Genomic DNA, 12,002 nt, shown 5'->3' with positions numbered 1-12,002 from the left:
TGTATCGTAGGAGGGTGTAGCGACACCAATCATGATAGGATTAGTACTCATCATTTCCCAAAAGACCGGACAATGAGAGAGAAATGGGAGCATTTCGTGCGAGGCACCTGGAAAAAGCCGAGGACCAAGCAGAGCCGAGAAAAAGACCAAGAAAATCGGCGATTCACAAGTTGACTGTTGCCAGAGTAAGAAATAAAAGAGACTATACTCTAAATTAGGTGTTCCTGTGTTTGTGTGGTATACACAGATAATGTTATTTATTGACACACACAAAAGTAAACAACACAAAAGCGCTGGGCGATAATACACTTAGATTAGATTAGATTAGATTAGATTAGATTAGATTAGATTAGATTAGATTAGATTAGATTAGATTAGATTAGATTAGATAGAACATTATTGATCCCTTTGGGAGGGTTCCCTCAGAGAAATTAAAAAGATACAGTCCACTGCCTGGTAAAAAGCAGCCAAAGTAGAGTCCAAAGTAGCGTGTTTAAAGTCCCCAGAAATGATGATAAATGCCTCAGGGTGCTGTGTCTGCAGCCTTGCTGTGACAGAGTGAAGCCCCTCACATGCAGCGGCTGCGTCTGCCCTTGGAGGGATGTAAACACAGATGGTGATGTTAGCAGCTCCAAGTCCGGGCAACATAAGACTGTCTTTACAGAGAAATGGCCCGGGTTACACCAGCGGTTGTTCACGTAAATGATGAGTCCCCCACCTTTGCCTTTCCCGCATGCTTTAGTGTCTCTGTCTGCTCTCACAGCAGTGAATCCCCGCAGGTCCACATTAGCATCTGGTACAAGGTGTGTTAGCCATGTCTCCGTAAAAATAAATAAGCTGCTCTCCTAGTAAATCTGCTGGTTGTTCAGTGCGAATAGCTCGTCGACCTTATTCGCCAGCGAGTTCACATTCCCCATGATGACGGAGGGAATGGATGGTTTGTAGCGCCGCCAGTTGTCTGCTACCCTAGCCTTTAGCTTAGCCCCGGCTTTGCAGTCCCTGGGTTTCCTCCTCAGCTCGGCCGGGATGGGGTGTCGTATCCCGGCTCGTCCCATTGTTTTCAGGGCCAGCAGCTCCTCTCTCGAATAAGCAAGAAAACTGGCTCCTGGTTGCGTGTTAAAGTTAAAAATATCCATGGGATATGAAGAAAAATACACTATGTCTTCGTAAGAAGAGCAGAAAAGTAAAAAGGTGGAAAAAAGAGGTTTAAAGAGCTAAAAACTACAGAGCTACTGGAGAGGCAGCCGTCTCACACAGCGCCCAAGGTCACATTTTCTTTACATTTTACTTCACATGTATCAAGGGATATGTGTGTCAGGGCTTGAGATCTTGGGACCTGTCAAACACATTAAATGTATATACAACCCTGCTTAGCCGATTCCATGTGTGTAGCTTATGAAATCTTTCTCCTACAGTAGCCAGGACTCTTCTAAATGAAGAAATATATAAATACATAATTGTAATTAGAAAAAAAATGATTTATGTAACAATAGATAGATGAGCATTGATACATGAATCCATGACAATTCCATATTTCAATGCAAAATCGCTCGCTGCTAAACTTGGTCTACACAGGCTGTGCACTGAATCCATGCAGGGTCTCTCAGCCTGCTGGTGGATCCGCAGGTGACGTCACGAATCTGTCTCCAGACTCCCTTGGGATTTTTCCAGACGTGTTTTGTTATTTTATTTTTTTCTGCTGTAGACAGATGGCCTTGTACAAAATTACCCTTCTGGATGAGTGTGTAAAGGGACATACTCATCTCATTCTCATTCTCTCTAGCCGCTTTATCCTTCTACAGGGTCGCAGGCAAGCTGGAGCCTATCCCAGCTGACTACGGGCGAAAGGCGGGGTACACCCTGGACAAGTCGCCAGGTCATCACAGGGCTGACACATAGACACAGACAACCATTCACACTCATTCACACCTACGCTCAATTTAGAGTCACCAGTTAACCTAACCTGCATGTCTTTGGACTGTGGGGGAAAACGGAGCACCCGGAGGAAACCCACGCGGACACGGGGAGAACATGCAAACTCCGCACAGAAAGGCCCTCGCCGGCCATGGGGCTCGAACCCGGACTTTCTTGCTGTGAGGTGACAGCGCTAACCACTACACCACCGTGCCACCGGGACATACTTTCATATAAAAAAAAAAAAACATGACATTGGTCCAGGATATGCACTTTAATGAGCAGTTCAACAAAAATTGCTTCTTCTCGGTCAATTCCTCGCCATTTGGAGTCTTTCTGGCAAATAGGTCAGTATTCCTAGGGTGCATATAGCTTCCATATATAGCTTGTATATAGTGTATATAGCTTGCAATATTTATTGCAAAAGGTGGCCCACTTTAGATCGTTCCTTCTGGACTAGATGGGGCCAGAGTGAGCTACGCCATCATTGACGGTCTCGTTTATTAACACCAGGGTAAGGTTTGACCCCTGCGTCGCATCTGATTAGCATTCAGGGACATCAACTATACAGCATGACTGACCTTTACGTCAGTTGATGAGACAGAGACCGATGTGGATGATGCTGATAATTAAAGTGATAATCCAGTGGAGTTGGAAATGAAATCTTTAAATCTTTAAACATCCTCCTTTTTGGAGGTAAACAGAATTTAAAGAATAACTTTACTTCTGGTTGAGATGCAAAAGGCAAAGGTGTAGTTTTCAGAACTGAATGTAAGTCAACACTTCTGCCATTAAAACAGTACACAGTAATATAGACATCAAGAAATGTTTTTTTGAAAATGTTGGTGTTGCTTTCCTGTTTGGAAAATAAAAGTAAAAAAAAAAATCAGCTGGTTTAATTTGCAGTATAATCTGGGATACAGGATACAAATTCCTACATGTAAATGGACAGCTAATAAAACTACTCGATCACTGTTTATACTGTATTACTACAGCCCCTGAGAGCTTTGTGGAGGGGTTTATTGATTCTGAGACCTGACACTGTGTTTACTGATTGTGTGCTTATGGTGCCCCCTGTTGGATGAAGAGCTCAGAACTTATTCATGACACTGATGAATGTCCTCAGATCTGACCATCCAACTGCTTCTTACTTTAAATAGAATCAGGGTTATAATAATACATCTCATCTCATCTCATTATCTCTAGCCGCTTTATCCTTCTACAGGGTCGCAGGCAAGCTGGAGCCTATCCCAGCTGACTACGGGCGAAAGGCGGGGTACACCCTGGACAAGTCGCCAGGTCATCACAGGGCTGACACATAGACACAGACAACCATTCACACTCACATTCACACCTACGGTCAATTTAGAGTCACCAGTTAACCTAACCTGCATGTCTTTGGACTGTGGGGGAAACCGGAGCACCCGGAGGAAACCCACGCGGACACGGGGAGAACATGCAAACTCCACACAGAAAGGCCCTCGCCGGCCACGGGGCTCGAACCCGGACCTTCTTGCTGTGAGGCGACAGCGCTAACCACTACACCACTGTGCCGCTTAACTTATTTTTAAAAGATAAATTTATATATAAATGAACATTTTTAAAGAATATATTGCAGGCCTGAAACACAGGAATTGACGTATATTAACAAATGAAATGAAGTTGACCAGAAAAGCATGACAGATCTTGGGTTCATATCATCTGCAGTAAAATACAAGTCAAAGTCAATTTAGAAATCACTGCTTTCCTTTTTTTATTTGCATTTTCCATACCGTCCCAGCTTTTTCTGATTTGTGGCTGTATAATGAATCACAGACGTATTAATGAGATAGGGCAGATGTTGCTCCACTGAAGAACTTCCAGCAATAATTTCATGGATTTCAGTAATTCGTCTTCACAGTAGACGCCTTCTGTGTTCGCCATCTGCTCTCTCGTGTAGAGATGCCTCTGCAAGAACTCCTTTCATGTCTCAAAATGATAGGTTTTGTCACTCACATGTGAGCCAGCAGATTAATATGAAACCACTAGACATCACCATGTGCACTCAGGATCCCTAAGGGTTTATTTAAGTGATTTATGGTACCTGCTATTGAAAGGGGTTTTGTTACCTTTGTTTTTGCCTCCATTTGTTTGTCTGTTCCCAACGTAACCGAAAAAGTAGTGAATGGATTTTGATAAAACTTTGAGGAAAGGTGAGCCATGGGACAAGGAAAAATTGATTACAACAATTTGATGCAAATCTGGATATGTATGCGGATCCAGGATTTTTTTTTTTGGCTGTTCCTAACGTAACTCAAAAAGTAGTGAACAGCTTTTGATAAAATTTGGTGTACAGCTTTAGTATTATCCAAGGTTCAAGTGATTTTGATGTTGATACTATGTGGCTTGGTGTAGATATACACTCTACTGAGTGCCCTTCTAGTTTGGAACTGTTTCTCAAAGGGAAAGCGTCTGTTCTAAGGTTTTACATCTAAATTTTCCCAAATCATAAAACCTTTAGCACCTTGGGTACAAGATGTAACAATTTCTTCTTTGCAGTTCAAGGATGATGTTATTGCAGTGCAGAGATGGACAGTAACGAAGTACATTTACTTGAGTACTGTACTTAAGTACACTTTTTGAGTATCTGTACTTTACTTAATTTTTTTTTGGAAACTTATGACTTTAACTTCACTACATTTGAAAGACAAATATCGTATGTTTTACTTCACTACATTTCTATCAAACTCCCCGTTACTCATTACTATGAAGCGGCTTTGAAAGTGGATGTTTTTTCTTTTCTTTTCTAAAATGTGATTGGTTTTTTCGCAGGTGACACTGAGACAGCATATTAGTAATCCAGGGCTGCCAACTTTTCGAAATTCCTTGGAGTGAGATTTTTTTTTGGGGGGGGTCAATGGCAAAATTTTTCTGCACACCATGCAGTAAGTGGGAATTTTGTATTCAGTTTGATATTCACTTGTCCCCCTGCATTCTGGTGTTTTGTTTGTGGGTCATCCAGTTGGAGATGGACAATGGGGGGGGGGGGGGGGGGGGGGGGGGGGGGGGGTGAGATTTTGGATTTAGTAGATGTTCCTGCATTCTGGTGGATTTTTGGAGTGGCCTGCTGTGCCATACCTACATTCTTACACACCCTGACTTGCCAGGCCTTCAGCTTGTGGCCAACAAAAGCACCAAGTTTTGGCTTAAAAGCCCCCAGACTAGAAAACTACAGATGACTGCCAATGTTCCTGTAGCCCTATAGACCTGTGTTTCAGATTTAAAGGCAAGTTCATGTTTGAAAATATTTCATCAGCTAAGCCTAAACACCTTCTGAATTGAAACTAAATGTTAAGTTTTTAATAACTGTTGCAAAAAATAAGATTGTCCCTTACTGACTATTCATTATGCATTTAAGGGCTTTCCCCACCACTGGGTTCAGCAGAAGATTGGCATGGGGAAAAATATCAACAGCAAAAGAACAAATAAAATGCTTAAACAGTAAGCAAAATGTGCATGTGCTACAAGAAACATTAAAATGATTAAGTTTGAACAGTATTGAAACACAAAAAGCTGAACCTTGGCCATAGGTGGGAATGTGCACACAAAGTTGGGCTTAAAAATTTTGGTCATACTTAAATAAGCTATATTAATATATTTCTTATTAATTTATTTCTTATCTATGTTTCTTATTAGTAATAGAGCATTCGTCAGGGCCTGTTATCTGACAAATATTCTCTACCTGTCTTGCCCTCTTTGAAACCCTGTCTCCTCAGTATATTGTTCTGTCTTTTTTTTAATTATTCACAAGTTCAAGTTCTTTGATATTACAGGTGACCATGCTTTATTTACTTTAACTGAGCAATTACATACATCATAAATAATTAAAAATAAATACCCTGTAAATAAACAATAGGTATGGTGGCTAATGGCTCTTCTTGCATTTGTAATATTATCTCTTACTTGCTTTATTTTACAACATTTCCAGTATGGCTTCAAATAAAGTCATAAAGTATGATAACATACAGTAAACAAACTAAAAATGCGCCTTAATAAACGTGTGCTAAGGAGGTGCTCTCCTGTGCTGCTTGTTGGGGAAGATAGAGGCTGTGGCACGGCAGGAGGCCTATAATGATTTAGCATGCCTAGTACACAGCTCTCGATATAGCATTAAATATTCTCACAACACTTATAGGCTAAAACGATTAAGAAACTTTATATAAGTTCATAATTACGCCAGTAACACCACACATTGGCGTGCATATGTACAAACCTGTCTGAGACACCCGTCTTCAACTCGGATATCTTCTTCTCTCTCCTCTTCCTCTAAATTGACGGTAGGCAATTATCCAACTTCTGGCGAGTGCAGCATCATTAGATGCGCCACCTATCATAGGGGAGTGTGTACAGAAGGGAACACCTCTCTGCCTGTTTAGCCGTGCATAAGGCGTAATTGATCAATCGCAAGTGGTTGGCGCGACGCAATGGGTAGCCTAGATTAGATAGATAAACTAGATTTTTTTCTAGCGTGAGAAATCGGAGGTATGGCGTGTGAGCATGTGAAGACAATCAAATGCGTGTGTCTCACGCTCATTGCGTGAGAGTTGGCAGCCCAGAGTAATCACTAGGGTCAGGTCACATCCATAGACTGTATAAAATCAAGATCAATTATTTCTCATCAGCATTATTTAACATGATCAGTTGATGGCAGAATGGAAGGAGGCGGTTCTTCTGGGGAATGCACGCACACCCATGGCTTTACCTAGAACCCATGTTTCAGTTTTCCGAAAAGATTAAAGATATGTTTCATTTTAAATGTTTGCTTTGTTTGTCGAAAACGAACCACATCATGGCCTACGAAAGCTCACCGTCCAACCTGTGAGAACATATTGAGGTATATAAATGTTTTATTCCAAGAGAAAGCTTGCAATGAAGTTGTCTGTGCTTTTAGAGCTAGCAATAACATTGCAAATGTAGCTGTGCAGTCTGGTTAGTCAAATGACTTTCTATGGATTTGCTCGGCAAGTTGCCATCGCCTTGTCCATGGCTAACATTTACACATAGCTAGTTAACTTGGACACTGTTAGCTAGCTTGTAAAAACAGAGTTACGCTAACATGAATAATGTTAACTTATCTGAAGTCCTTTCAGAAATGTTTTAGCATAATCTTGCTAAAGAAACACAATGTAGAAATCTTTCTTTTCTAGTAGTGTTAGCTACCCAATATGATTCTGAGTTTGAAAACCGTTTGCTAGCATGTCAGGTGGAGTTTCACTGACTAGCTAGCTTAATGTTAAACCACCATGATGGCACAGCATGTGTTCATTTTGTGAATTCACATTTCTGTCTTTGGTCATGGCATTAGGTATTCGAGCGTTGTGGCAATAATACAACGTGTTGACAGAAAATGTACTTTTAATACTTAAGTATTTTTAAAAGCAAGTACTTCAGTACTTTAACTTAAATAAAAATTTGACTGGACAACTTTCACTTGTATTGGAGTAACATTTGACCATTTGGGATCTGTACTTTGACTTAAGTAATGAAGTTGGGTACTTTGTCCACCTCTGTTGCAGTGAATATGCCTATTCAGAATATTACATTTAGCTATGTGTCTACAAGCAGTTAGTTTAAGATAGTTCTACAGTTAAAGCTTTGTGAAGGTCAGGAGTTCAAACTCCAACACACCCAAAGTGACTCTTAGATCTTAACCTTAAACTGCTCAGCTGTTGCTTAGCGTATATATATATATATATATATATATATATATATATATATATAATATAATTTTTTTTTAATTTACCGTAGCTGTAGTGTTATTTCATTTTGTTCCATTACTTTGTTGTGCATTTTCTATAATCCTCAGGATGGAGCTTCAGCATGGGTTCGGCATATCAGTTCCACAGCTGGAGGGTATTTGTCGTGGTGTGTGCTCTGCCATGTGTCTGCTCTGTGGTGGCTCTCACCTTCATGCCAGAAAGTCCAAGATTCTACCTAGAGGTAGGGAACATCGTGCACTGTATAGTGCATGCGATGGATATTTTATCTTAGGAATAAAACATGATGTGCTGTTATTTAAAAAAAAAACAAAAAGAGTAATTACTATACATACAGGACACTTTTTCGATGGAATAAAAACATCTTCCTTTCTAGTGGGTTTCATTCATTTGGTTTGATAGCATGCAATATTATCATATCGCTTATCCTATGTGTATTACATCACTCTACCCAATGGACAATGAGCACTGAATATGGTTTACGACATTGCATGGTTCTCAAGACAACATGACATCACACGTCGGAGCTGATGCGAATATTCAATGAGAAAGTTTTCTGCTGCACATGCGCAGAAGCACTTCTTTGTTCGCCAGGAAAAAGAAAGATGCATTGAACGGCTTTGATACCAAAACTTTGTTATAAATTCTTCACGCATATTTACAAGAGAAAAACATACCAACGGACATCAAAAAACTGGAAAAGAGACACGTCGGAGATGTAGAACTTCTGCACTAGTGAGCAAATGTGAAAATTTGTAAACAAACATGGCCACCAGGTTTGCTCTGTTAAATACGGAAGATTTTAAGAGAATTTAGAAAGAGAAAGATACGTTGAACACCCAAAAGGAATGTATAATAATAATAATAATAATAATATTGGCTGGCTTTTTTTCGTGGTATATCAGATATATTCCATTCAGCTAGCATGATATTGAATATATCTGTAATATATTGGAATATATCTGATATAACAATCAACACCAGCCAATATTATTTAAATATTTCATTCCTTTTAGTTTTCATTCTATAGGAATAATAATTGTCATGCAATGTCCACAGAACAAGTTAGTTCCTATTATCACTTACATTATAGCAGCTATAAAGAGTCGTTTCATCATCAGCCTCTCGTTCTCATCTCATCTCATTATCTCTAGCCACTTTATCCTGTTCTACAGGGTCGCAGGCAAGCTGGAGCCTATCCCAGCTGACTACGGGCGAAAGGCGGGGTACACCCTGGACAAGTCGCCAGGTCATCACAGGGCTGACACATAGACACAGACAACCATTCACACTCACTTTAGAGTCACCAGTTAACCTAACCTGCATGTCTTTGGACTGTGGGGGAAACCGGAGCACCCGGAGGAAACCCACACGGACAGAACATGCAAACTCCACACAGAAAGGCCCTCGCCGGCCACGGGGCTCGAACCCGGACCTTCTTGCTGTGAGGCGACAGCGCTAACCATTACACCACCGTGCCGCCCCAGCCTCTCGTTCTGTCTATTGGAATTAATAAGGCCAAAAAAAAAGCATTTTGTCATGTGACCTAGTAACCACAAAACCCTCCATCCTGAAGACTTTCTTATGTCAGGAAAGAATTAAAGCCGCAGCTTTACCTCTGACTGTTACAAAGCGCTGACACTGCAGACTTCTTCCAGAAATGTTAATGTCTCCTCACTGAAAACTTCCCCATATCAACAATTATACACATTTTAAATACGTTTATGTGTTAACAAGTCTCTGGAAAAGGTGATACTATAGAATGCAAATATGTTAGAACAACTGTGTTTCAGAACAGCACCGCGGTATAATGAACACTGTTACTAACACCATGAATATCTTATCATTTCATAAATGCATCAAAGTGTTGCATACCATGACTCTAAGTTTGACGTCTTGTCTTTATGATGCATCAATGCACCATACACTACCGTTCAAAAGTTTGGGGTCACTTTGAAATTTCCTTATTTTTGAAAGAAAAGCACTGTTCTTTTCAATGAAGATCACTTTAAACTAATCAGAAATCCACTCTATACATTGCTAATGTGGTAAATGACTATTCTAGCTGCAAATGTGTGGTTTTTGGTGCAATATCTCCATAGGTGTATAGAGGCCCATTTCCAGCAACTCTCACTCCAGTGTTCTAATGGTACAATGTGTTTGCTCATTGCCTCAGAAGGCTAATGGATGATTAGAAAACCCTTGTACAATCATGTTAGCACAGCTGAAAACAGTTGAGCTCTTTAGAGAAGCTATAAAACTGACCTTCCTTTGAGCAGATTGAGTTTCTGGAGCATCACATTTGTGGGGTCGATTAAATGCTCAGAAAAATGTCTTGACTATATTTTCTATTCATTTTACAACTTATGGTGGGAAATAAAAGTGTGACTTTTCATGGAAAACACAAAATTGTCTGGGTGACCCCAAACTTTTAAACGGTAGTGTATACATTACTGTGCAAAAGTCTTTAGCACCCTATTTTTTTTCATAAAAACTTTGCTATAGATTTCTAGTTTATGACTTCTACATTATTGAGTCAGTATGAAAACATTTTAGAGTCCAAACGTTCGTTTTCCAGCACAAAATTAAATGTTACAGAAGAAAAAAAGTTTGTATCTAAGCAGCATATTCCACAAGAGAGCACTTTTCAGATTAAAAAAGAAAACATAATGAAGGCTGCTGGGTTTTGGTGCAAAATGAAGAAGCGAGTGTGACAGTCAAAGTGTCCAGAAGAACTGTGGCTGGTTCTGTAAGATGCTCAGTAAAACCTACAGCTCCTGACATTTCCTTATAAAACTGCACTCATTGTACCTGAGACTACTATTATTTTTAAAGCAAAGGGTCGTCTCACACCAAATATTGACTTTCTTTCATTCATTATGGCTGACTGCTGTTTATAGGATTTTTTTGAATGTTGAAACATTTCATTTCATTATTTTTAAGCCATTTTTTGGTCGACAGCATTTCTTTACAAGCGCCTAAGACTTTTGCACACTACTCTATATCGATTATAAAAATACTCTTATAAAAGAAAACAGTTATCTTTGAAGTTAGGCTGGATGGCTGTCAAACAGCACATGCTCAGTGTTTAATCTCACTAATCCCCCCAGGTGGGGAAACATGATGAAGCCTGGATGATCCTCAAGCAGATCCACGACACCAACATGAGAGCACGCGGACAGCCGGAAAAAGTCTTCACTGTGAGTTGAACTGATGATAGATCAAGTGTTTTAGCATGATGACATTGCTGAAATGTGCTGGTGATCATCTCCTGCCTTGTTACGTGAGCTTTCAGAGGTTTTGTGTCATTCACAAATACACAGAGAAGAGACGCCAGCTTTTATCAAGGCTTACCACACACATCATGTGGATATTAAGCTGATTGTCATAATAATATTCACAGTTCTTACTTTACATTGCATATATAGTGCAAACAGTGTGCTAAATATATATATATATATATATAAAAATACTCTGTCAATGAAGTTGCATGTACACAACCATACAATACCCTCCATAATTATTGACACCCCTCACAAAACCCCAAATCAGAAAAAGTCGGGACGGTATGTCGAAATTGAAATTAAAACTGAAAACAATGATTTGTTAATAATCTTTGACCTGTACTGGACTCAAAACAATACAACAGCACATTGTTTAATGATTTAATGTTTTAAAATTCATGATTTTTTTTTCTTCAAAATCAACCCTTATTTCAACTTTGATTCTTGCAACACATTTCAAAAAAGTTAGAATGGTAAAGTATTTATCACTTTATAATGTTGCCATTACTTCTCACAACACTTAAAAGATGTTTAGAGACTGAAGACACCAAGTGATGAAGCGTTTCAGGTGTTAGTTTGTCCCATTCTTCCTGCAAACAGGTCTTAAGGTGTGCAACAGTATGGGGTCGCCGTTGTCATATTTTTCATCTCAAAATTCACCACACGTTCTCTATTGGGGACAGAGGGGACTGGCACCCTCTTTTTCCGCAGTCCTGCCTTTGTAATGTGTACAGAATGTGATTTTGCATTGTCTTGTTGAAATACCCCTGGAAAAGGTGTCATCTTGAAGGCAGCATATGTTGCTCCAATGTACTTTTCTGTATTAATGCTGCCATCATAGAAGTGTAAGTTACCTTTGCCAAGGGCACTGATACAACCATATTCCATGACAGACCCTGACTTTTGGACTTGTTGCTGGTAACAGTCTAGATGGTCCTTTTTGTCTTTGGTCTAGAGCACACAGCATCCATTTCTTCCAGTAAAAAACCTGGAATATTGATTCATCTGACCATAATAATAATAATCTCATTATCTCTAGCTGCTTTAT

General features: G+C 39.7%; 1 protein-coding gene across 1 annotated transcript in view; it reads left to right on the top strand.

Moving 5' to 3' along the window:
* sv2ca (synaptic vesicle glycoprotein 2Ca) overlaps positions 1-12,002 on the top strand; it is a 65,344-nt gene that overhangs the window by 35,913 nt on the left and 17,429 nt on the right. The window contains exons 4-5 of the mRNA XM_060907966.1: positions 7,760-7,893; positions 10,781-10,870. Of these exons, the coding sequence (XP_060763949.1) occupies positions 7,760-7,893; positions 10,781-10,870 (224 nt within the window). The remainder of the gene's footprint in view (positions 1-7,759; positions 7,894-10,780; positions 10,871-12,002) is intronic.

This window comes from Neoarius graeffei, chromosome 24 (assembly GCF_027579695.1).
Source record: "Neoarius graeffei isolate fNeoGra1 chromosome 24, fNeoGra1.pri, whole genome shotgun sequence".
NCBI classification, from domain to species: Eukaryota; Metazoa; Chordata; class Actinopteri; order Siluriformes; family Ariidae; genus Neoarius; species Neoarius graeffei.
The sequence above is the reverse complement of the archived record's forward strand: the minus strand, read 5'-3'. Positions and strand labels throughout refer to the sequence as shown.